The sequence below is a fragment of the Neophocaena asiaeorientalis genome, unplaced genomic scaffold (genome assembly GCF_003031525.2).
Source record: "Neophocaena asiaeorientalis asiaeorientalis breed wild unplaced genomic scaffold, Neophocaena_asiaeorientalis_V1.1 scaffold303, whole genome shotgun sequence".
In the NCBI taxonomy this organism is placed as follows: domain Eukaryota; kingdom Metazoa; phylum Chordata; class Mammalia; order Artiodactyla; family Phocoenidae; genus Neophocaena; species Neophocaena asiaeorientalis.
This window is the reverse complement of record NW_020174420.1, coordinates 2,465,623-2,493,017: the sequence shown is the minus strand read 5'-3', so window position 1 is coordinate 2,493,017 and position 27,395 is coordinate 2,465,623. Positions and strand designations below refer to the sequence as shown.

At 40.9% G+C, this 27,395-nt stretch overlaps 1 protein-coding gene and 1 pseudogene across 4 annotated transcripts in view; one reads left to right on the top strand and one right to left on the bottom strand.

Moving 5' to 3' along the window:
* Positions 1-26,930, bottom strand: part of CUNH2orf42 (chromosome unknown C2orf42 homolog) — a 40,181-nt gene extending 13,251 nt beyond the window's left edge. The window contains exons 1-8 of one of the 4 annotated variants that reach the window (XM_024756427.1): positions 26,879-26,930; positions 11,190-11,331; positions 11,054-11,105; positions 9,550-10,384; positions 8,725-8,835; positions 6,662-6,766; positions 4,059-4,163; positions 1,018-1,125 (exon numbers count right to left, since the gene is read on the bottom strand). In XM_024756427.1, coding sequence (XP_024612195.1) covers positions 1,018-1,125; positions 4,059-4,163; positions 6,662-6,766; positions 8,725-8,835; positions 9,550-10,372 — 1,252 coding nt within the window. In that variant the 5' untranslated portion in view covers positions 10,373-10,384; positions 11,054-11,105; positions 11,190-11,331; positions 26,879-26,930. Of the gene's footprint in view, positions 1-1,017; positions 1,126-4,058; positions 4,164-6,661; positions 6,767-8,724; positions 8,836-9,549; positions 10,385-11,053; positions 11,332-26,878 lie in introns of all 4 variants that reach the window. The other 3 variants (XM_024756428.1, XM_024756430.1, XM_024756429.1) reach the window with 3 other exon arrangements.
* LOC112407232 (small ubiquitin-related modifier 1 pseudogene) lies at positions 13,754-14,155 on the top strand (annotated as a pseudogene).
* Positions 26,931-27,395: the final 465 nt, after the last annotated feature.

Here is a 27,395-nt window from a genome sequence, read left to right as displayed (position 1 = left end):
GAGAAGCCACCAGCCCCTGCTCGCCGCAACTAGAGAAAGCCCGTGTGCAGCAATGAAGACCGAACATAGTCGAAAAAAAAAAAAAAGATAAATAAATTTATTAAAAAAAAATACTGTCTCAAAAGTCAGATAGATAAGATAAGGTGTAAAGACAGAGATTTTTATGGCCCTAAACAGAGAGATTCACAGCTTGACCTATTAAAAGACAGAATTAAACATCAGTCCTGGGAATTCCCTGGAGGTTCCGTGGTTAGGTCTCTGAGCTTCCACTGCAGGGGCACAGGTTCGATCCCCAGTCAAAAACTAAGATCCCACATGCTGAATGGCTCAGCCAAAAAACAAACAAACAGAAACGCTTCAGTCCCTATTACATCATCAAATAACAATTTACTGAAGAAATAGCTCTGATTTCTAGCTGTAGTTACTCTTGGGCTATTTGTCCCTGAGCAATCTTTTCCTTCTCCTTTTCTCTCCCTTATTTCCTCATACTACCAAATAAGTATCTTGAGATCTCTAGTAGAAAGATATTATATAAAACCAAGAAATAAGTATCAGAATACTATAATTATAAAATGTTCCAAGCCTGAGAATCACTCTAAAAATAAAATCTCCCTTCATCATAAATGGGGAATCGTGAAAAACAAGTTTTAGCTTTTGACACATACTGTAATATGCTTCCAAGAAGCCAGCCCAAACAACAATTGGCGACTGCAATGCTTTTGTTGAAATTGGTTCATATCTAGAAAATATCCAGCTTCTTGGTGGGCACCTTCATTGTGCTTCATCGGTGATTCTTTTACCAACATTGTGCTTTCGGACTCTTTCCATCAACTCTTACTAGCATAAGCATGGGGCCTTTGAAGAGTGTGATCATTATTCTAAGAGCTGATGGGCTAAGGCTTCATGCTCTGAGCATGTAACTGGAAGTCCTAATCATGAAAATTCCACACAATTTTTCCAAACATTATTCTCTAAGGTCAAGACATCTATTGCTATTCCTGAGGAAAAATCCCATACCTGTGGTAGAGTTGGGAAGCCGTTTTTTTGCACTTCCTATGGATATTCTCTGTTGCAGGGCATCAAAAAAGGACTGAGGAATGTGGAACACCAGTGGCTCTGGTTTGCCTATAGGAAATAAGAAGAAGCTCATTTAAAGAAACTCAGTGGGCTTCCTGGTGTGTAGGGGAAGGTGGAAGAAATGGAATTGATGGGTAGTAATAACTAAAAATACCACTGAGATTTTTTGCGCAGCACAGGCTCCAGACGCGCAGGCCCAGCGGCCATGGCTCACGGGCCCAGCCTCTCCGCGGCACGTGGGATCCTGCCGGACCGGGGCACGAACCCGCGTCCCCTGCATCGGCAGGCAGACTCTCAACCACTGCGCCACCAGGGAAGCCCTGAGATTTCTTTATACAGAGGCAAAAAGAAGGCTTTGATTGACCTTTATGAGTCAAGCACTGTCGCCTGCCCTACTCTTGACCCCTTGCAATTAAAACAAATACAGCACACTCTTGTCATCTACCAAAGATAACTTTTCAAATCCCTAATTTTGTAAACACTGCCACAGCACAGACTTCTCCCTTTAAAGAGGACATGAAATGAGATGAGAACATTGAGGCTGAGATGAGAAGGTAAACTTGATTCACTGCTGCTCACTATCCCAGGCACCTGCTGTTTGCATTCATTTTCTCAGATGGTCAGGACTGCCAATGCCAGAGACTGCAAAGTTAGGACACTTTATCCAATAAGCATCAGTCTCCTCTCTGATGTGAAGACAGGCAAACTGTTTGAAAATACGTAACAAACCTCCTTTAAAAAGTAGCAAGAAAAAAAAAAGTTGCAAGACACTAGGTCAACAGAAAGAGTGTTCAGGGGAGAGGGTGAAAGAGTTCAGAGTTTTCCTTAAAAACTCTGCCCAAGAAGCAAGCTCCAACAGAGGGAAAACATCCAGAACCACATGGCTTAACATGTAGCTTCCACCTGCGTGTAGAAGTTGTAGTTCTTAAAGACAGTTCACCTGCCTTTCTGAAATAAAGATCAAGCCAAGAAAAATGAAAATGAAAGGTTTTCTAGAATTCCATATTAAGGTTTTACATTCTATCAATTGATTTTACCTACTTAATTGAATGCAGAATGCCAATGACAAATCTGTCACTGCTTTTGAGCCACTAAAATTATTTTTTAATTTTTATTTATTTATTTTTGACTGCATCGGGTCTTAGTTGCGGCACGCGGGATCTTTCGTTGCGGCACGCGGTCTCTTCATTGCGGTGTGCAGGCTTCTCTCTAGTGGTGGCGTGCGGGTTTTCTCTCTCTAGTTGTGGCGCATGGGTTCCAGAGCGCGTGGGATCTGTAGTTGTGGCGCCTGGGATCCAGAGCGTGTGGGCTCTCTAGTTGAGGGGCTCGGGCCTTAGTTGCCTCACGGCATGTGGGTTCTTAGTTCCCCGACCAGGGATCGAACCAGCATCCCCAACCAGCATCCCCTGCATTGGAAGGCAGATTCTTTACCACTGGACTACCAGGGAAGTCCCAAGCCACTAAAATATTAATATCGGGGCAGTTTAGAGAAGTCACTACAGAAAGGTTTTTAAAATCTTTCATCTTGAAATTAGATTATGATCTGCAGAGATCATTACAGCTCTAAAACTGCTAACTTACCACAACTCAGCTGATGGGATGCTAGGGTTTAGGTAAATTAATCTTGAAAAGCCCTTGTAAAAGACATAGAATCACAGTCCAGGAGAGAGCTGATGGTGACTTTGACAAAGGTGGTGGTAATGGAGATGGTGAGAGGGGGTGTTACAAGGAATGGGATGAAAAAGGACCACAGTTTATAGTTTACATTATCGTCAATGTTCTGTTTTAAGTTCTGGGAGGTGGGTTAGTAGGTATTTATTATATTATTTAAAACAATATATAAATAAATTTTTAAAAGAAAAGAAAAACATAGACTTTCTCTTTAACCTTCTCTAGCTTATTTTGTTTTTCTAAAAAGTAACTTCTGAGGTTTTATTTATTCTGAATTAATATAAATAAAACTAAGCATATATTTCAACACCTCCATTCTTGTCCCTTCACCATGAAGCCACAACTGATCTAATCCTTCAAAACCCATGTCTTCCTACTGAGTGTCTGCTGTTGGGCTACCATTCAGTTTGGGGTGCTTTATTTTTAAAATGATATTCATAAACTTCAACATATTCAGCAAAGAACATCAAAATGATGTGAGGTTTGTAAATATGCCACGAGGAGTGTTTGAAGACCTGAGATGTATCACTTGGAAAAGAGAAGACCTGTCAGGCAGAGCAAAGGGTGTGTGCAGTGGCAGGGACTGTTATTTGAAAACGGGAACAGACTTATTCCGTGTGACTAGAGCACAGAACTAGAACCAACAGGAAGTATTATCAGCAAACATTTCCACTTAGTATGAGGAAGACCTTCCTCACAGTTCTCACTGTCTAACAATGTCATGAGCTGCCTCAAAAAGCAGTGAGCTGCTCATCACTGCACAAAGCCTGGAAAACCATCCATCAAGGATGCTTTTAAGGCAATGGGCAAGGCTTGGGTGGATGGTCCACCTCTGAAACTGCTGAGGTTCTATGAGGCTATCATGATCAACCCAAATCCAGCTTGTGTTCTCCAATCTTCCTTAGCATGTCTGTGTAATTTTATATGACTGTCTTAGTCTCACAGGTTTAGAGTTTTTTCTAAACTATTTTCTCCCTTGCTTTAAGTGTGAGGATTAGAATAATCTTCTAAGGCTTTGGTATCTCCCTTACCAAATACACACCCATGCATACCCCAAGACCAAGGCTCTCTACCTTTACTTATTATTTGCTGTGGTTTTTCTCTTCCATCTCTAAATTCATTTTGCTGGTCCTGCATTTTGATTATGTGATTATTCCTTTATTTCATTTAGATTTCTACTCTCTTGCGGCCCAGAGCACTCTAGACTAAAGCCCAATTACTTTTTCTATCAAAACAAAGTAGAACTATAACACAATTACTTTCATTTCTCCGACCTTCAGCAATAGCCCAGTTGGATGACCAATACTTACCATCAAACTGATAGTGCATGGTTTGATGGATGCGTTCTGTGACACTGGCCAGCCAGTCTTGGAAGGATAAGGTCACTTGTGCCTCATCTAACAGCTGACTACAGCCTAGGGAAAAACAAAACAAAACTCTTCATTAACGTTTTTCTTACAGAATTTAACAGTTAGTTGAAGTTTGAAAAAGCTAAGGAGTTTATACGTAAAAGAGGAACAAGCTGAAATTCAAAGAAAGTAGATACAATAAGTGAAATGGAATATTGCAGGATTCTTTTAAAGAATCCAACTAGTAAAAAAAAGGAATAGAAAGCTCTGAGAGACTAATGGGTTTAAGATTATTAACCACAAAAGATTTGCAGTCTTTCAACATCAAACTGCAAATTGAAGAACGGCCTTGTATAATGGCTGTTTTAGAGCCATTAATTGGCCCTGATGAATATGTCTATATACCCAATATGTCTATATACCCAATGACCTACCATTCTATTCTATTTCTTCTCCTGAAATGTTTTCATATGACTGAAGTATATATCCCCTTTTATTATTTTTTAAATAAATTTATTTATTTTATTTTTGGCTGCGTTGGGTCTTTGTTGTGGTGCGTGGGCTTCTCATTGCGGGGCCCTCTCTTGTTGCGGAAAACAGGCTCTAGGCGTACAGGCTTTAGTAGTTGTGGCCTGCAGGCTCTAGAGCGCAGGCTCAGTAGTTGTGGCACACAAGCTTAGTTGCTCCGCGTCATGTGGGATCTTCCCAGACCAGGGCTCGAACCCGTGTCCCCTGCATTGGCAGGCGGATTCTTAACTACTGTGCCACCAGGGAAGCCCTATCCCCTTTTATAAAGAGATAATGATGCCAAAACGACTATTCATTTAAGTTACAATTCTCATAAATAAATGCATATAGTGCTAATTTGGATTAAAAGCTTTTTTCTTTGCACCAAAGTGATAAAAATTTGTTTAAAATCTTCTACCAGATATTTTTTTTTTTTTTTTTTTTTGCGGTATGCGGGCCTCTCACTGTTGTGGCCTCTCCCGCTGCGGAGCACAGGCTCTGGACGTGCAGGCTCAGTGGCCATGGCTCACGGGCCCAGCCGCTCCGCGGCATGTGGGATCTTCGCGGACCAGGGCACGAACCCGTGTCCCCTGCATCCATCGGCAGGCAGACTCTCAACCACTGTGCCACCAGGGAAGCCCTACCAGATACTTTTGATTTGTTTACTTCCTGACCTTCCAAAAACATTTATTCTTGGACTGTGTAAGTTCTTAATTAAATAATTAATTAAGATTTGGTCTTGTATTGTTTGCTATTTATGTATCGGTCTTGTCTTCAAAACCAGAGTATGAGGGCAGGGATAATGTCTAATTTTTAATCACCCAGCCATAGTATATGAGAGTTAAGAAAATGTCGACCCCCAAACATACAAGCTTAACTATTCTGAGTAGAAAATTGACATATATAAATTTATAAGTTATATTCAAATTAAGTCATTCTGTCTCTTAAATGTTACTGCTTTTAGTTGTTTACAAAGTTCACTAACTTTGGAGAACAGACTATATTTGTCTTTCTCAACAAATATTTATCAGTATAATTGTAAGATATGTTTCTTCTTCAATTTGGAACTCCTATACCAAATTGCATATGGGTAATCAGCAACAAAAGGAAAATATTTTACAAAATACGTGCTGCCTGCCCTGGTCCGGGAAGATCCCACATGCCGCGGAGCGGCTAAGTCCGTGCGCCACAACTACTGAAGCCCGTGCGCCTAGAGCCTGTGCTCTGCAACAAGAGAAGCCACCGCAATGAGAAGCTCGCGCACCAAAATGAAGAGTAGCCCCGCTCGCCGCAAGTAGGGAAAGCCTGTGTGCAGCAACGAAGACCTAATACAGCCAAAAAAAAAAAAAAAAAAAAAAACTGGGGGACTTCCCTGGTGGTCCAGTGGTAAAGAAATCACCTTACAATGGAGCGGACGCAGGTTTGGTCCCTGGTTGGGGAACTAAGATACCCCATGCCACGGGGCAACTAAGACCAGGTGCCACAACTACTGAGTTCGCGAGCATCAAATAGGGAGCCCGTGTGCCGCAAACTACAGAGCCCATGCATTCTGGAACCTACATGCCACAACTACAGAGCCCACGCGCCCTGGAGCCTGTGCGCCACAGCTAGAGAGAAGCCTGCACACCACAACGAAGAGCCCACGCGCTGCCACGAAAGATCCGCACATCTCAACGAAGATCCCAGGTGCCGCAACTAAGACCCGATGCAGCCAAAAATAAATAAGTAAATCTTAAAAAAAAAAAAAAAGACAATTTGGTTTTGAGACTGATTCGAGACCAGTGGGACTGACAGCACAGATCTTAGCCTCAGTGCCTGCTAGTATTTATCTAGGGGGACAATATGCAGCATTTCTTTTGATTATATTGCTTTGGGCATCATTTTTTTTTTTTTTGCCACCCTGCTCAGCCTGTGGGATCCGACCAGGGATCCAACCCATGCCCCTTGCATTGGTAGCACAGAGTCTTAACCACTGGACCACCAGGGAAGTCCCCTGTCTGGGCTTCTTCAGGATGATTTTCCAACTCTTTAGCCTATCCTGGGGAAGAGAAACTTACCCTGCCTTTTTAATGAAGAAGCAACCACAGGCTTTTTCAGGCCACTTTTCCTTAGATTACCGCTCACTGCATCTTGAGGCAGCAGTGAACTGTTCATCTGTGCACCTAAACCACAAATCATTATAGTGTTTAATAAAATGTCTGCAGAATATAAATCGATTCAATATTAATTTCGGAAGTCTAAAACATATAAAAAGTCTTTGCTAATTTCTAAGTTAGCTTCAGTTTCTAGAAAGAATTAGCATTAGCCTTTATACATAACATTTTAAATGTCTCACACTCTTTACAGGAAGTTGGTGGGGGGACTAGAAGTGAAAGGAAGAAAAAACTTCACCCTTTGTTCCCACCTTTCAGACAATCACTATTAATTTTCTGGTGAACTACTGTCCATTTTCTTTTTTGTAAATAGTTTATTATGCTGGTTTTGTGCTTTAAGTAGCTCTAAATATACTGGGATTTCCAGATTTAGCAAAAAAAAATTTTTTTGAACTTCAAACAAACAAGTAATTTTTTAGTATAAATATGTTGCAAAGATTGCATGGGAAGTACTTATACCAAAAAATTATTCACTGTTTATCTGAAATTCAAATTGAACTGAGCATTATGTACTCTATCTGGCTACCCGAGTGAGCTAACATTTCTCCAAACTCTTTATAGTCATTTTTCATGGTTACCTGGTATTCTATCAAGTGGTTTATCACGGGTCATTTAACTATCCCCAGTGGCTGGCCCTCAGTTGTTTCAAATTTTTCAATATTATAAATAACTACACAATAGGCATCTCTGGACAAAATGCTTTTCCTGTACAAAGGATTATTTCCTTAAAAAAAAGATTATTTAGAAGTGGGATTACTGAGTTAGAGGGTAAAAAAAATTTTTTTTTAATTTCAAATTTTCCTGGGAAAGACCTATAATCAAACATTTAACCACGATCTCTGCTCTTTATTGCTGCCAGAATTACCCCTCAAAATCACAGAAATAACCGTGTCGCTTCGTTTCTCCATCTTTCTCCAGCTTCCCAGCACCTGAATGCCTGTGCCTGACCCTCTGACCCACCTGCAGCAATACTCCCTCTATGGGTAGGAACATTTTTTAAGGTTCTTAACAGATACTACAAATGATTAAAGCAACTTACACTACACTAGCCATGCTGAAGAACACTGATTTTACCTTTGCCTGTGGTCTCATCGCTTAAATATCTTTGCTGATTTGGTATCCCAAAGTATCCTGTTTTAATTTGGCATTTATAAAATGCTTGCATTTCTCTCTTCACTAGTGTATTTGGAGTTTGGTCCTCAGGTGGGGACCGGTAATATTTTCCTTTTGTTTACAGCCTAGGTCGTTGTTTTTAAAATTATTTTTTAAAAGATTGATTTATTTGGTTGAGCCGGGTCTTAGTTGTGGCATGTGGGATCTTCGTTGCCACGTGCGGGATCTTTAGCTGTGGCATGCTAATTCTTAGTTGAGGCATGTGGGATCTAGTTCCCTGACCAGGGATTGAACTCAGGGCCCCTGCATTGAGAGCGCGGAGCCTTAGCCACTGGACCACCAGGGAAGTCCCTAGAGCCTAGGTCTTTTAACACTTACCGACTAGGACACTTCAGTATTTTCATACTGATTTATATGAGTCTTTAACTGACACTGATATATTTGAATTTAAAAAGAAAAAAGATACATATATGGAGCCACTTGCTGAAGATGCAGATAACAAACTATATTGCTAAGTTATCGTGGAAAATATAATTAACCATTGTCACAAATTAAAAAAAAATATCTATTGATGAAAATTTCATAACACTGTCCTAAGGCAGAGTAAGGTGTAAGACTAGTCTGATTAAGGGATGAGCAAACTAAAAGTGGAGTTTGGTCAGATCTTATACTTGGCCAGTAGAACCGACTCTTAGCTTCACTTGAGAAAGAATCATCAAGGGAGAGTAAAACTTTTTTCAGGAAACAGCAACATTATTTCTTATACTTGCTGAGATTCAGTGAAACACATAGAACACAGTAAAACCACCTCTAAAGGTAACACCACCAAACAAACAAACCAAACAGCTTCTCACCAGATACTTCCTCCTTCTTCCTCTTCTTTGGCTTAGAGGCAGTAGACTCACAAGCTGATACTGTTGATTCTGAGTGGCAACCTAGCTGGGGCACAATAACCTCCTTTAGACCTAAAATATAAGAAAATATCTGAATTATTAATACTACCCAAGAGTAAGTATGGGTCCCTATCTAGAGAAAATTAATTTCTAAAAATCCAAATCCCCAAAACAAATTATAGAGTGACTGTCTGCTTTAAAATCAGTTCCTTTAAAGAACTCTCCCAAACGTATGTTTTTGTTCATAGACCATTAATACGATAAAAGGCTCTACAGAGAAATGTAAAACTAAAGAGTTGGGAGCTGCTGCCAACTAAAGATCGTTCAGAAATGAAAATGAAAAGCATCTACAAGATAAAAATGTTAAAAACATAAGATGATGTAGAAACATTTAAAGATCTTTTGAGCAAGGTACTAGTTTTCCCCATCTTCAAAGATAAGAAACAAGCAAGCAAGACAAAATAAAAGGGATTTTGTTTGTTTTTTCTTTGTTTTTACTAACATAGGGCATCTGTGGAGTAAAAAAATCAAAGCAAAGCTAACTTTGCTAGATTCATTGTTTCAATGAAAATGCACAGGTAGTCTCTTGATCATTAATTTCAACTAACCAACCAACCAAACTTTATGCAAGTATGCTCACTGGGATTAAAAGAAGGAATGCTTTTCATTTGATTTATCTAGCAACTGCTTCTGAAGGTTGCTAGGACAATCTCCAAATGCCATCAGTGGGACACTTTCATTGCCATTTTAGAAAAACAGAGTAACAGTGTCAACGACACCACCTACCGCTGGAATCAAAATTTAGGAAGTCTGAGAATTCCTGAGCCAATGTCTCGTCACTGGCAAAGGCACAGATGCAAGCAAAGAAATGAATGCATCTCTGGACCGCCTCATCCTTGGAGGCATTCGACTTCTGTGATTTCAGAGTCTGGCAGGAGCAGAAGAAACGGCGCTCAGGCAAGCTTTTGGCACTGATTTTCTGCACAAACGATGTATGCAAATACCCCAAACTATGCTTCTGGCTTGCCTTGCATTTCACCACCAAAATGTTTTTAGTAATCCTCTGTACAAGGGGACCTGTGGGTTCCGTGGCCAACTGCCAGATGGTTTGCTTGGTTTCTGGGGAGGCCTGCACTGCATTCAGGACCGAGCTCTTTAGCGTCAGAGGGGTGGCCTCTGCCTGGCAGTTCACGGCCAGCTTGATGTGCTGGCACTGGTTTTCCACAACACCCTGGGTGGCAGCTTTCAAGCATGCGGGGACGTAACACCGTCCAGAGCTCAGCTGAGTGATGAGCGTCCCATCCACTGTCTGGATGGTCGTCTCTGAAACACCTAGCTCCACAAAGCATCGGTAATCAGGGCCCCGGTCTCTTTGCCGCACCGAGTAGACTTGCAGATCAGAGCCTGTTATGATTTTGACAGCTTCAACACTAGGCTGCTTCCGTGCACCATACCGGAATATGGTTCCACATGTCTTGTTCTTACAGCTCAGTCCCCGGGTTCCATTGTATGTGCCACAGCGGGGACACTTCCTGATTCCCCTCAATGTGGCCTTGCCCAAATCAGATAAGAAAGCTGGGACTTTTGTCCTTAGAGAGTTTGGTTCCATTTTTCACAGGTCCTAGAAAAGGCAATAAGCCCATCAGCCTGACTATACATGCACACACACACATGAAGTTAAAATCACTTATGATATCTAGTATACAAAGTAAAATGTAAGAAGCTATCCACTATTCTCAAATTGTACCCTCAAAGAGAACATCCACTTAAACCCTCAAGCAAAATAAAAGTGGGAGGAGATATGGGGATATATGTATATGTATAGCTGATATTTTGCTTGTGACTAATAACTCTGAATGATACAGCTTTTTTATTTTTTCTTTTGGCTGCACCGCATGGCATGAGGAACTTTCCTGACCAGGGATCGAACTTGCACTGCCCCTGCAGTGGAAGCACGGAGTCTTAACCACTGGACCACCAGGGAAGCCCTCTCTCTCTATTTTTTAAGTCCTAATGTAATAACTGAAGCATTTTTCTAGATTCAGTCCTGTTCTATACAACAACCTAGATTAGTTAACCTACATCTTTTTTTTTTTTTTGGCCACACCACGTGTCTTGCGGGGATCCTTAGCGGTGAAAGCGCAGAGTCCTAACCACTGGACCACCAGGGAATTCCCTAGTTAACCTAATCTTTACATGCACAGATGTTTGACTTGAGCAAAGACTGGAGAATGGGAAAGATGAATTCCTTCCCTTCCACCACTCCCCACAAAACCCAGCCCAATCCTACCTCTATCAGTTGCCCGAGCATCCAGAAAAAGTGTGAGCTGAATTCATAAGACCTAAAAGGTGTTTCATTAGTTTGTGATGATCATATAGGACAGACGAAGACATAATCATGTGCATAGTAAATGACTCTGCTTAACTCAAAGTCTTCTGAAGTTTGAGCTCTGTGTTGTAACAGTGCAGACATTCTGCCTTCTCCTTCTCGACCAGCCAATGGCAAAGCTCATGTCCAATGTTCCACAGTCAAAGATTCTCACCGCCCTAAGTGGAGACCTTGGCAGTCTATAAGTAACACAGGAAAAAAATATTAAAGTTATACAAAGACAGGATGATTCTTTCCTCCCAGAAAAGGAATCTAAGTCTTTCACAAATACTTGGGAAATATTTGATAGAAATTGTTATAGTTGCTTTATACTTTGAATCGCAAGAAGGTAAAAGTGTTAATGTCATTACACAGGGAGTTGTCAAGAACACCTAGAGCCATGGTATATAATTGGTTGAACACTCATCCTTCCTAATAGTAATGCACTGCATTTTTAGAGTACTTTATGCTTTTCAAGGTGATTTCACATTCATTATTTCATTTGAATTTCGCCATATTAGTATCTTATTTGAGCCAAACAATTGCTCTTCAGATGAAAATCAAAAAGTTAAGTAACCTGCCTGAGGCCACCCAGCAAAATCAGCAATGTGGTTTCTACTAACCCAGTGTCTGCTAAAAAGAGTGCGAATCTGTTTTTGATTTCCCCCAATATTACGAAAATTTTCAAACATATAAAAAAATTGAATTATACAGTCAACCTTCATATACCCACCCACTAGATTCTACAATTAACATTTTACTATATTTGCTTTATTACATACCTATCCAACCCTTTCTCCATCTGTCAATCCCTTTCATATTTTAATGCCTTTCAAAGTAAGTTACAGGTATCAGATCGACATGCATATTATTAACTAAAGTTTAATAGTTTTAATGCTTTTTAGAAAGGTAAATCTGCTTGTGATTTTGAAGTAGGGAAAAGCTTTGCTTTTCCTCCCTGACCCCAAAGAATGGTCTTTTTTTTTTTCCGCTGCGTTGGGTCTTCGTTGCTGCATGCGAGCTTTCTCTAGTTGCGGAGAGTGGGGTCTACTCATCGTGATGCGCGGGCTTCGCATTGCGGTGGCTTCTCTCGTTGCGGAGCATGGGCTCTAGGTGTGTGGGCTTCAGTAGTTGCAGCACGCGGGCTCAGCAGCGGTGGTGCACGGGCTTAGTTGCTCTGCGGCATGTGGGATCTTCCCGGACCCGGGCTCGAACTTGCATTGGCAGGCGGATTCCATTCATTCATTTATTTATGGCTGCGTTGGGTCTTCGTTGCTGCGCACGGGCTTTCTCTGGTTGCGGTGAGCGGGCGCTACTCTCCGTTGCGGTGTGCGGGTTTCCCATTGTGGTGACTTCTCTTGTTGGGGACACGGGTTCGTGCCCCGGTCCGTGAGGATCCCACGTGCCGCGGAGCGGCTGGGCCCGTGAGCCATGGCCGCTGAGCCTGCGCGTCCGGAGCCTGTGCTCCGCAACGGGAAAGGCCACAACACTGAGGCCGCGTACCGCAAAAAAACCCTTGTCCCCTGCATTGGCAGGCAGATTCTTAACCACTGCGCCACCAGGGAAGTCCCAAGAATGGTCTTGATAAAAGACTCTCCCTTCACATCTTCTATAGTCCACTGATTAACAAACTGGAAAGTACAAATAAAAAAAGCCTAAGAAGGCCCACCTTCTCATTGGCTATGAACTAATCCCCCAACTGTAATATCTGCTGAGTGAATAAAGCTTTGTGAAATATGATTTACAGCAGGGCTCTCCACCGTGGCACTACAGACGTGTAGGGCTGGGTAACTCTTTGTTGCAGGGGGCTATCCTATGCATCACAGGATGTCTAGTAGCATCCCGGGTCTCCACCACCAGATGCCAGTAGCAGTCAACACACTTTCCCCAAGTTGTAAAAAAACAAAAATGTCTCCAGATATTGCTAAATGTCCTCCTGGGGGCAAAATCACCTGTTACAAACCACTGACCTAGAGACATTAGCCTGTTTACACAGCATTTCCTTCTTAGGTCAATAAACTTCTTAGGTACTGTCACTCAGCCAAACATGAGTTCTTAGGAGAAAATGTTGTTCCAAAGTCAATTATCTCTGTGACCAAGTCTTTTAACTTCTGAGCTTCAGATTGTTTTATATATAAATCAATTTTTTAAAAACCTTTTTATTTTTAATATTTATTTTATTTTGGCCGAGTCGGGTCTTTGTTGTGGCACATGGGATCTTCGTTGTGGCATGTGGGATCTTTCGTTGCGGCGCACGGGCTTCTCTCTTGTTATGGCGTTTTCTCTTTTCAAGTTGTGGCGCGGGCTCTGTAGTTTGCGGCACAGCAGGCTCTCTAGTTGAGACACACGAGTTCAGTAGTTGTGGCGCGTGGGCTTAGTTGCCCTGTGGCATGTGGGATCTTAGTTCACCGACCAGGGATTGAAGCCACGTCCCCTGCATTGTAAGGCAGATTCTTTACCACTGGACCACCAGGGAAGTCCATATAATTCAATTTTAAAATTACACTGATGATGATGATGTCATATTATCATTAAAGTGTAAAAACAGAACAACTTTGCTCATTAAGGGAGGAATTACTTGCCAGTTATAGTTTATTTTGTAAATAAATCATGTAGAGCCGCTGTGTTGTGCTGTGGGGAAGGGAGACGGATTTGTAGACCCCAGAGCGAGGTTCTGCCTACCCGAGGCCGCTGCTGTGCGGAGACCCCAGGGGAAACCACAGTCACCATGTCTGATCAGGAGGCAAAACCTTCAACTGAGGACTTGGGGGATAAGAAGGAAGGAGAATATATTAAACTCAAAGTCATCAGACAGGAGAGCAGTGAGATTCACTTCAAAGTGAAAATGACAACACATCTCAAGAAACTCAAAGAATCATACTGTCAAAGACAGGGAGTTCCCATGAATTCACTCAGGTTTCTCTTTGAATTGCTGATAATAACACTCCAAAAGAACTGGGAATGGAGGAAGAAGATGTGATTGAAGTTTATCAGGAACAAGCAGGGGGTCGTTCAACGATTTAGATATTTTTATTTTTTTCTTTTCCCTTAATCCTTTTTATTTTTAAAAATAGTTCGTTTGTAATGTGGTGTTCAAAACAGAATTGAAAACTGGCACCCCACCTCTTTAGAACATCTGGTAATTTGAATTCTAGTGCCCATTATTCGTTATTGTGTGTTTTCATTGTGCTGATTTTTGGTGATCAAACCTCAGCCCAGTTCATATCGCCCTCTCCTTTTTAAAAATTGCATGTGTGCACAGAGCACCCGCCTTTTCCAGGACTGTGCATTTACAGGCTTGTGAAAAATAAGACTGACTAACGCGAGTGCTCATAATGACTTTCCAATTGGCCCTGAAGTTCTAGCATGTGATCACTTCGCTCCTGGACTGTGACTTTCCGTGGGAGATGGAAGTTTTTCAGAGAACTGAACTGTGGAAAAATGACCTTTCCTTAACTTGAAGCTACTTTTAAAATCTGAGGGTCTGGACCAAAAGAAGAGGAATAGCAGGTTGGAGTCAAGGTGACAGAGGTGGTGAAAATAATGACTAACTCCAAAGATGGCTTCACTGAAGAGAAAGCATTTTAAGATGAAAGAAAAATCTTGTCAGAAGATCCCAGAAAAGTTCTACTTTTCATTAGGAGTTAAAGTTATTCATGCAGAAGTGTATACAGCAGAGCGCTGCTCTTTTTGACTTTATTTATGCTTTTTGGCCTAGGATATGGGTTTTAAATGGACATTGTCTGTACCAGCTTCATTAAAATAAATATTTGTAAAAAAAACAACAAAAAAAATCATGTAAATCTATGATCTTTTCAAAAATGCAAATTGAAAAAAATGTTAAAAGACAAGTCATCTTACAAAATAACAGTGCAAAAGCAAACTAAAAAGCTAAAGACCCTTTTATGCCCCACTATTGTCACTACAACTATCCCTACATGCCCCCCAAAATCCTCACTTTTCAAGAGTAAACAGAACAGTATTCCACTGTAGGGTTATATCATTTTGTTTATCCATTTACCACCTTATAGATACTTGGATTGTTTCCACTTCAGGGCTATCATGAACACTGTTGAGAACATTAACATGCAAGTCTTTGTGTAGACAAATGTCTTCATTTCTCTTGGGTAGATACCTAGAATTAGAATTACTGGGTGGTAGGGTAAGTTTACGTACAAGATTTTAAGAAACCGCCAAGCTGTTTTCCAAAGTGACTGTGCCATTATGCATTTACACCAGCAACACATGAGGGTTCCTTTCTCCATTTCCTGGCCAACACGTGTTACTGTCTCCTTGGTTATAGCCATTTGCCTATAGTGGGTGTGAAGTGGTATCTCACTTGGTTTTTATTGCATTTCCCTAATGAATAATGATGTTGGCAAAATTTCACGTGCTTACTTAGCCATATGTCTATCTCTCTGGGGAAATAACTATTCAAATATTTGGCCCATTTAAAAATTATGACTCATTATATTTGATTGCATAAAAATGAAACTTTTCTGCATGGAAAAAAGTACCTTAAACTAAGTTCGAAGATGAAAACAAACTAAGCAACAAAAGCAGTGCAAGACTTGTATGATGAAAACTACAAACCATAATTGAAAGAAATTAAAGACCTCCTAAAAAATGGAAAGACATCTCTTCATGTTCATGAACCAGAAGACCTGATATTGTTAAGAGGCACTATTCCTCAAATTGATCTACAGGTACAACGTAATGTATCCCTATCAAAATCCCAGATACCTTTTTTTTGCAGAAATTGACAAGATGATTCTAAAATTCATAGGGAAATGCAAGGGACCTGGAAGAGCCAGAACAATCTTGAGAAAGAACAAAGTAGAAGGAGTTACACTTCCTGATTTCAAAATTTACTACAAAGCAAATTAAGACAATGTGGACAGAGAAGGACAAATACTGTATTACATCACTTATATGTAGGACCTAAAAAAGCCAAACTCATAGAAGCAGAATAGAATGGTAGTTGCCAGGGGACTAGGGGATTGGAGAAATGGGGAGATGTTAGTGAAAGGGTACAAACTCTTCTAGTTATAAGATGAATAAGTTCTGGGGATCTAATATATAGCATAGTTATTATAGTTAGCAATACTGCATTTATACTTGAAAGTTGCTAAGAGTAGATCTTACATGTTCTTACCACAAACAAGAAATGGTAATTATGTGATGTGATGGAGGTGTTAGTTAATGCTATGGTGGTAATCATTTTGCAATATAAGCATATCACACTTTAAACTTTACACAATGTTATATGTCAATTACATCTCAAAAAAGCTGGAGGAAAAAAAGACAATGTGACTTAGACATACAGATATACAAATCAGTGAAAGAGAACTGAGCATTCAAAAGTGAACCCTCACATTTATGGTCAATTGATGTTCAACAAGGACACCAAGATCATTTAATGGGAAAATAACAGTCCTGTCAACAAATGGTGCTGGAACAACTGAATAGCCACCTGCAAAAAAATGAAGTTGGACCCCTGCCTCACACTGTATATAAAAATTAACAAAGTGGATCATAGACATCAATGTAAGAGCTAAAACTCTTAGGAAGAAACACAGGCATAAATCTTCATGACTGGGACTTCCTTGGTGATCCGGGGGGAGGACTCCACGCTCCCAATGTGGGGGGCCCGAGTTCAATCCCTGGTTGGGGAACTAGATCCTGCACGCATGCCACAACTGGGAGTTTGCATGCCACAACTAAAAACAGTGCCGCAACTAAAGGATCCCGCATGCCACAGTGAAGACCCCGCATGACGCACCTGACACCCAGCGCAGCCAAAATGTATAAACAAATTAAAAAAAAACTTTTTTTAAATAAATAAATAAATAAACCTCGAGACCTTGGATTAGGCAATGGTTTCTTAGACATATCACCAAAAGCATAAGTGACAAAAGAAAAAAAATAGGTCTTCATCAAAATTAAAAACATTTGTGCTTCAAAGGACACATCAAGAAAGTGAAAAGATAGGGACTTCCCTGGTGGCACCGTGGTTAAGAATCTGCCTGCCAATGCAGGGGACATGGGTTTGATCCCTGGTCTGGGAAGATCCCACATGCCGTGGAGCAACTAATCCTGTAAGCCGCAACTACTGAGCACAAGCACCACAACTACTGAAGCCCGCATACTCTAGGGCCCACATGCCGCAACTACTGGAGCCTGCGTGCCTAGAGCCTATGCTCCGAAACAAGAGAAGCCTCCGCAATGAGAATCCTGTGCATTGCAACAAAGAGTAGCCCCCGCTCACCACAACTAGAGAAAGTCCGCACGCAGTAATGAAGACCTAATGCAACCAAAAAATAAACTAAATTAAAAAAAACAAGTAACTGAAAAGATAACCTACAGAATGGGAGAAAATATTTGCAAGTCATATATATGATAAGGGACTTATAAGATAACAATAAAAAGACAAACAACCCAATTTAAAAATGGGCCAATGAGACTCCCCCTTGCGAGAACACCAGATTCACAACTAACTGCTGAACAATCATCGAAAGGAAGACACTGGAACTCACCAAAAAAGATACCCCACATCCAAAGACAAAGGAGAAGCCTCAGTGAGACAGTAGGAGGAGTCCAATCACAATAAAATCAAATCCCGTAACCGCTGGGTGGGTGACTCACAAACTGGAGAACACTTATACCACAGAAGGCCACCCACTGGAGTGGAGGTTCTCAGCCCCACATCAGGGTTCCCAACCAGGGGGTCTGGCAATGGGAGGAAGAATTCCTAGAGGATCAGACTTTGAAGGCTAATGGGATTCAATTGCAGGATTTTGACAGGACTGCAGGAAACAGAAACTCCACTCTTGGAGGGCACACACAAAGTAGTGTGAGCATCAGGACCCAGGGGAAGGAACAGTGACCCCATAAGAGACTGAACCAGACCTACCCACTAGTGTTGGAGGGTCTCCTGCTGAGGCGGGAGGTGGCTGTGGCTCACCGTGAGGACAAGGACACTGGCAGTAGAAGTTCTGGGAAGTACTCCTTGGCGTGAGCCCTCCCAGAGTCCGCCATTAGCCCCACCAAGGAGCCCGGGTAGGCTCCAGTGTTGGGTCGCGTCAGGCCAAACCAACCAACAGGGAGGGAACCCAGCCCCACCTATTAGCAGACAAGCAGATTAAAGTTTTACTGAGCTCTGTCCACCAGAGCAACACCCAGCTCTACCACCACCAGTCCCTCCCATTAGGAAACTTGCACAAGCCTCTTAGCTTCATCCAACAGAGGGCAGACAGTAGAAGCAAGAAGAACTACAATCCTGCCGCCTGTGGAACAAAACCCACATTCACAGAAAGACAGACAAGATGAAAAGGCAGAGCTATGTACCAGATGAAGGAACAAGATAAAACCCCAGAAAAACAACTAATTGAAGTGGAGATAGGCAACCTTCCAGAAAAAGAATTCAGAATGATAGTGAAGATGATCCAGGACCTCGGAAAAAGAATGGACGCAAAAATCGAGAAGATGCAAGAAATGTTTAACAAAGACCTAGAAGAATTAAAGAACAGACACCAGAAGAATTAAAGAACAAACAGAGATGAAAAATACAATAACTGGAATGAAAAATACACTAGAAGGAATCAATAGCAGAATAACTGAGGCAGAACGGATAAGTGACCTGGAAGACAGAATGGTGGAATTCACTGCCACGGAACAGAATAAAGAAAAAAGAACGAGAAGAAATGAAGACAGCCTAAGAGATCTCTGGGACAACATTAAACGCAACAACATTCGCATTATAGGGGTCCCAGAAGGAGAAGAGAGAGAGAAAGGACCCGAGAAAATATTTGAAGAGATTATAGTCGAAAACTTCCCTAACATGGGAAAGGAAATAGCCACCCAAGTCCAGGAAGTGCAGAGAGTACCAGGCAGGATAAATCCAAGGAGAAACACACCAAGACACATACTAATCAAACTGAAAAAAATTAAAGAAAAAGAAAAATGATTGAAAGCAACAAGGGAAAAACAACAAATAACATACAAGGGAACTCCCATAAGGTTAACAGCTTATCTCTCAGCAGAAACTATAATAATAGTGGGGGACTTTAACAGCTCACTTACACCAATGGACAGATCATCCAAACAGAAAATTAATAAGGAAACACAATCTTTAAATGACACAATAAACCAGATAGATTTAATTGATATCTATAGGACATTCCATCCAAAACCAGCAGATTACAATTTCTTCTCAAGCGCGCACAGAACATTCTCCAGGATAGATCACATCTTGGGCCACAAATCAAGCCTCAGTAAATTTAAGAAAATTGAAATCATATCAAGCATCTTTTCTCACCACAACGCTATGAGATTAGAAATCAATTACAGGGAGAAAAACATTAAAAACATAAATACATGTAGGCTAAACAGTACATTCTAAATAACCAAGAGATCACTGAAGAAAACAAAGAGGAAATTAAAAAATACCTAGAGACAAATTACAATGAAAAAACAAAGATCCAAAACCTATGGGATGCAGCAAAAGCAGTTCTAAGTGTGAAGTTTATAGCAATACAAGCCTACCTCAAGAAACAAGAAAAATCTCAAATAAACAATCTAACCTTACACCTAAAGGAACTAGAGAAAGAAGAACAAACAAAACCCAAAGTTAGTGGAAGGAAAGAAATCATAATGATTAGAGCAGAAATAAATGAAACAGAAACAAAGAAAACAATAGGAAGGATCAATAAAACTAAAAGTTGGTTTTTTGAGAAGATAAACAAAATTGATAAACCATTAACCAGACTCATCAAGAAAAAGAGGAAGAGGACTCAAATCAATAAAATTAGAAACGAAAAAAAGAAAAGTTACAACAGACACTGCAGAAATATAAAGCATCCTAAGAGACTACTACAAGCAACTCTATGCCAATAAAATGGACAACCTGGAAGAAATGGACAAATTCTTAGAAAGGCAAAATCTTCCAAGACTGAACCAGGAAGAAATAGAAAATATGAACAGACCAGTCACAAGTAATGAAATTGAAACTGTGATTAAAAATATTCCAACAAACAAAAGTCCAGGACAAGATGCCTTCGCAGGTGAATTTTAACAAACATTTAGAGAAGAACTAACACCCATCCTTCTCAAACTCTTCCAAAAAACTGCAGAGGAAGGAACACTCCCAGACTCATTCTGTGAGGCCACCATCACCCTGATACCAAAACCAGACAAAGATACTACAAAAAAAGAAAATTACAGACCAATATCACTGATGAATATAGATGCAAAAATCCTCAACAAAATACTAGCAAACAGAATCCAACAGCACATTAAACGGATCATACACCACAACCAAGGGGGATTTACCCCAGGGATTCAAGGATTCTTCAATATATGCAAATCAATCAATGTGATACACCATATTAACAAACTGAAGAATAAAAACCATATGATCATCTCAATAGATGCAGAAAAAGCTTTTGACAAAATTCAACACCCGTTTATGATAAAATCTCTCCAGAAAGTGGGCATAGAGGGAACCTACCTCTACATTATAAAGGCCAGATATGACAAACCACAGCAAACATCATTCTCAATGGTGAAAAACTGAAACCATTTCCTCTAAGATGAGGAAAAAGACAAGGATGTCCACTCTCATCACTGTTATTCAACACAGTTTTGGAAGTCCTAGCCACAGCAATCAGAGAAAAAAAGAAATAAAAGGAATACAAATTGGAAAAGAAGAAGTAAAACTGTCACTGTTTGCAGATGACACGATACTATACATAGAGAATCCTAAAGATGCCACCAGAAAACTACTAGAGCTAATCAATGAATGTGGTAAAGTTGCAGGATACAAAAGTAATGCACAGAAATTTCTTGCATTCCTATACACTAATGATGAAAAATCTGAAAGAGAAATTAAGGAAACACTCCCATTTACCATTGCAACAAAAAGAATAAAATACCTAGGAATAAACCTACCTAGGGAGACAAAAGACCTGTATGCAGGAAAGTATAAGACACTGATGAAAGAAATTAAAGATGATACAAACAGGTGGAGAGATATACCATGTTCTTGGATTGGAAGAATCAATATTGTGAAAATGACTATACTACCCAAATCAATCTACAGATTCAATGCAATCCCCATCAAATTACCAATGGTGTTTTATTTACAGAACTAGAATAAAATATCTTTTTTTTAACATCTTTATTGGAGTATAATTGCTTTACAGTGGTGTGTTAGTTTCTGCTTTATAACAAAGTGAATCAGCTATACATATACATATGTCCCCATATCTTTTCCCTCTTGTGTCTCCCTCCCTCCCACCCTCCCTATCCCACCCCTCTAGGTCGTCACAAAGCACTGAGCTGATCTGTCTGTGCTATGCGGCTGCTTCCCACTAGCTATTTATTTTACGTTTGGTAATATATGTATGTCCATGCTATTCTCTCACTTTGTCCCAGCTTACCCTTCCCCCTCCCCATATCCTCAAGTCCATTCTCTAGCAGGTCTGTGTCTTAAAAAAATCTTAAAATTTATATGGAGACACAAAAGACCCCAAATAGTCAAAGCAGTCTTGAGGGAAAAAAAATGGAGCTGGAAGAATCAGACTCCCTGACTTTAGACTATACTACAAAGCTACAGTAATCAAGACAATATGGACTTCCCTGGTGGCACAGTGGTTAAGAATCCCCCTGCCAATGCAGGGGACACAGCTTTGAGCCCTGGTCCGGGAAGATCCCAGATGCCTCGGAGCAACTAAGCCCGTGAGCCACAACTACTGAGCCTGTGCTCTAGAGCCTGTGCTCCACAACAAGAGAAGCCACCACAATGAGAAAGAGTAGTCCCCGCTCGCCACTACTAGAGAAAGCTGGTGCGCAGTAATGAAGATTCAACACAGTCAAAACTAAATAAACAAATGAATAAATTTTAAAAAAAAGACAACATGGTACTGGCACAAAAAAAAGAAATGTAGATCAATGGAACAGGATAAAAAGCCCAGAGATAAACCCATGCACCGATGGTCAACTATTCTATAACAAAAGAGGCAAGGATATACAATGGAGAAAAGACAGCCTCTTCAATAAGTGGTGCTGGGAAAACTGGACAGCTACATGTTAAAGAATGAAATTAGAACACTCCCTAACACCATACACACAAGTAAATTCAAAATGGATTAGAGACCTAAATGTAAAACTGGACACTATAAAAAAAAAGAGGAAAGCATAGGAAGAACACTCTTTGACATAAATCACAGCAAGATCTTTTTTCATCCACCTCCTAGAGTAATGGAAATAAAAACAAAAATAAACAAATGGGGCCTAATGAAAATTAAAAGCTTTTGCAAAGCAAAGGAAACTACAAACAAGATGAAAAGACAACCCTCAGAATGGGAGAAAATATTTGCAAACGAAGCAACTGACAAAGGATTAATCTCCAAAATATATAAACAGCTCATGCAGCTCAATATTAAAAAAACAAACAACCCAATCAAAAAATGGGCAGAAGACCTAAATAGACATTTCTCCAAAGAAGACATACAAATGGCCAAGAAGCACATGAAAAGCTGCTCAACATCACTAATTATTAGAGAAATGCAAATCAAAACTGCAATGAGGTATTATCTCACACCAGTTAGAACGGCCATCATCAGAAAATCTACAAACAAATGTTGGAGAGGGTGTGGAGAAGAGGGAACCCTCTTGCAGTGCTGGTGGGAATGTAAATTGATACAGCCACTATGGAGAACAATATGGAGGTTCCTTAAAAAACTAAAAATAGAATTACCATATGACCCAGCAGTCTCACTACCGGGCATATACCCAGAGAAAACCATAATTCAAAAAGACACATGCACTCCAGTGTTCATTGCAGCATTATTTACAATAGCCAGGTCATGGAAGCAACCTAAATGCCCAATGACAGATGAATGGATAAAGAAGATGTGGTACATATATACAATGGAATATTACTCACCCTTAAAAAGGAATGAAATTGGGTTATTTGTAGAGACGCGGGTGGATCTAGAGACAGTCATACAGAGTGAAGTAAGTCAGAAAGAGAAAAGCAAATATTGTATATTAACGCATATATGTGGAACCTACAAAAATGGTAGAGATGAACCGGTTTGCAGGACAGAAATAGAGACACAGATGCAGAGAACAAACGTATGGACACCAAGGGGGGAAAGTGGCGGGGGTGGTGGTGGTGGTGTGATGAATTGGGCGACTGGGATTTTCATGTATACACTAATATGTATAAAATGGGTAACTAACAAGAACCTGCTGTATAAAAAAATAAAATAAAATTCAAAAAAAAAATGGGTCAATGATCTGAATGGATACGTCTCCAAAGAAGATATACAGATAGCCAATAAACACATGAGAAGATATTCAATATCACGTCACTAAGGAAATGCAAATCAAAATGTCAGTGAGATGCCACTTCACAGCCCCTAAGATGACTAAAAAAAGATAGACAATAACAAGGGTATAGAAAAACTGGAACCATCATACATTGTTGATGGTATTACAAAATGGTGCAGCCACTTTGGAAAATAGATCGTTCTTCAAAATGTCAGAGTTACCATATGACTCCCAAGAGAATCTTTATCTATATCTATCTAGATTTATATTTGCCCAATGGAATTGAAAACATACAAAAATTTGTACTGGTGTTCACTGTAGTAGTATTCATAAAAGTCAGAAAGTAGAATCAGTCCAAATGTCCAACAACTGATGAATGGGTAAACAAAATATGATATATCCATACAATGAAATAGTATTTGGCCATAAAAGGGAATGAAGTTCTGATACATGCTACAGCATGGATGAATGAGCCTTGATATATCAGGCTAAGTGAAAGAAGCCAGACAAAAAGCCTTACATTCCATTTAAATGGAACATCTAGGATAAGCAAATGCACAGAGACAGAAAGAGGAGTGGTTGCTAGGGTTGAAAGGCGGGACTGGGAGTGACCGCCATTGAGTGTGATGTTTTTTTCTGGGGTAATGAAAGGTTGCACGACTCTGTGAATATACTAAAAATCGCTGAATTGTAACATTTTAAAAGGGTGAATTTTATGTTATGTGATTTATGTTTCAGTAAATCTGTCATTAAAAATAAAGGGAAAATATTTGGAATACAAATAACAAAGGGTTAATTTCCTAAAATAAGAATTTTTACAATAAGAAAAAAGAAGCAAACCCAGTAGAAAAAATGAGCAAAGGGCATAAAAAGACAGCTTATGAAAAAGAAAAAAAAATGATTTTTTTGGCGGTGTGGCTTGTGAGATCTTATTTCCCCAACCAGGGATCGAACTCAGGCCCCCAGCAATGGAAGAACGGAGTCCTAACCACTGGACTCCCAGGGAATTCCCGAAAAATGATTTTAAACGTCCAAAATTCAACCTTACAATAAGCAAGAGGCAAATGAAAACAAGACTTCAGCAAACTGACATAAAAGATAAATGTTATCACATGAGGATGTGGAGAAATAGGCACTGTACATTATTGTGGGCGTGTAAACTGCAATATCGTCTTTAAAGGGATGTAAATAAAATAAACTTAAAACACACTTTGACTTAGCAATTCCACTTTTAAGATTTCATGAGTTCTAGTCTCACATGAACACAAAATATGTACAGGGGTACTCCATGCAAGGCTGCATAACTGCACAAGAACAGAAGCGGCCTAAGAACTAACTAAATAAATCATGGTGTAACCATACAATATGCTACTATAGAGCCCCTAAAACGAATCCGATTTATATGTATTGATAAGGAACAAATATCAAGATATACTGTGGAGTAAAAAAAGGTATAATACTTGGTGTATAATGTGATACTCTTAGTTTAAAAAAGAAAAAAGACACATACAGAATATGTTGCCTCAGAAGAAGTGACTGGGGACTTGAGAAATAGAAAGTGGGAAGGAGATATACATTTCACTGTTCCATAAGATTTGAATTTTAAACTTGTACTAGTATCACTTATTACAGATTCTATATTGAAAGCATATATAAACAAGTAACACAATTTGTAAATGATAGGGATAGAGTAGGATTAGTTAGTTTAGAAATCCCACTAGGGAATTAAAGAGAGAAAGGGAATTTTAAGGGAGTTTGGGAGACTGATGTAAGCTAATGACCACTCAAGAAAAGAATCCAGTAACCTAGCAACAATCCACACTATCTTGAAGGAAGACCAGGTGCATCCAAGCACCAGACACACTCAAGCCACAAATCCTGGTAGTTACAACACAAGACAATAGATATGGGGTCTGAATCTTGTTACATGAAGTCAGGGAGTTAATGATCCTTGAAGAGTAGCATTTCTGCATGTAGCCAAGACAGGAATATAGATGAAAGGGGAAAGAAACTAGGTGAGAGGGGACATTATACAAAAACTTGAGATGAATTACCATATCTTAGTATAATTTACCACCCTTTTGCTAATATACATAAGATTTAAATAGTGCCAAGGCAGTCCGGGTTAGACCAGATAGGGTCAAAGGAGGAACCGATGATGTAAGCCTTGACGTCTGCCCAAGACTGAGGAAGAAGATGGTGTTCTCCCCTCCCCACTTTTTCTTTGATTATAAAAATATAGCCCTCTTTGTTCTCAGGGCTGTGCTCCCCTGCTGTCCAGCTCGTATCTCTCACAAGCCTCCTAGGCTAATAAACTCACTCTTCACCTGCCACTTTGCCTCACGCTGAATTCTCTGAGCTTCAGTAAGTCCTGACACCAGGTGAGCAGTTTCAACTAAAAGACAGTAGGTTCGAGTTCCCTCCTAAGTCAGGGATTGTGGGTTCAATTCCCAATGTGAGGTGCAGGGGGGTTGGAGTCCTGGTCTGAGTTTTGGTTGGGTCCCACCCAAGAAGGAGTGCAGTTTCATAAAGAACCTGTATTTGAATCCTGCCTAGGAAAGCGTCTCCTCTCCCTGGCAAGTTTACTCAACAGCCTCCTCAGATGGTGTAAACGGACTGGTGCTGGAAGAGCTACCCCACGAACACTCCCTGTAGTGCTGGGTTTTCAGCCCCGTACTATTCGGCTGTAGAGCTATATACAGTTTGGTGAATGCTGTTTAAGGCTTGTGAAGCACAGTAAGTGAAGAGAACGATCACCATAAATAAAACATAAACTTGCTAACGTTTACTGAGTACAGGTAAGCTTTTCCCATGCATTTACTCATGTATGCTCACCACGATCCTGTGAAGTAGGTGTCATTTTATCTTAAAGATGTAGAAACTGGCTCAGTGAAAGTAGTGATTTGATTAATGTCCCTCAGCCGGCCTCTAGATAATCTAACGTGAGTTTGGAATCTGCTGGATTCCGTCATACCACAAGTGAGAGGAAGGGGCAGCACTAGAAGCCAGGACTCTCAACTCCAGGTCCAGGGTGCTTCCATTGCCCCGCACTGCCTCGGAATAGTGGAGAAAGGCCTCCGGGGCCACGCAGACAAGACCCCTGTCATCCGGCCTGCGGGACCCGCACCTCCCACCTGGCTTCCGGGATGCGGCCAGCCCCCGGACGCACCCCCCCCGGGGACCTGCTTCCCGGCATCCTCCCCGAGCGACCGCTCACTTCCGGTCCTAAGTAGGCCCAAGCAGAAGCATCACCTGCCTGGCACCCTGCTCTTGGGAAACGCTATCCGCCGGGATTCCCAGCTCTACGCCCTTGTCCCATTGCCGCCCCCGCCTTCTGTCAACACAGCCCCCTTACCTGCCCTGCGCCCCCCACCCCGCCGTCCCAGGCCCCCAGCTGATGACCGCCCTCACCTCCTCTCTCTTCGCCTGCCACGGCCTTTTACAAACGCGGCCAAACTGTTCGCTGTAACGACAGTCGTTATTGGTCAGAGCCGCCCACGCGCGGCGAGAGCCCACCCACCTCCGCTAGCGTTGTCTGACGGGAATTGTAGTTTCCTCCTCCTGGAGGCGGCTGACAATTGGGGAATCCGGTGGTGGAATCTGCGCCTACCTGGCGGCAGTACTACTTAGGTTCTTTGCTGTGGAAAGAGTGCTTCCGGCCAACCCTGCTGGTACTGGAAGGCACAGACAACTCTAGGGCTGGTCATGACTGTTTCAGGCCTGAGTGAGTCCTATTTCTGAGTAGAATTCCATTGGTCATTGATGCAAAAATCGCCTTAGATTTTCTACATTATTAGCAGATGCCGGCTGCGATTTAGTGTTCTGTCAAGGGGGTCTTGTCCACCAAAGAATTCACTGCTTCTATCACTTGTGTGTTTGCATCAAGTTATCTTTTTCTCCCTTAATTATACTCTGACATATTACTTGA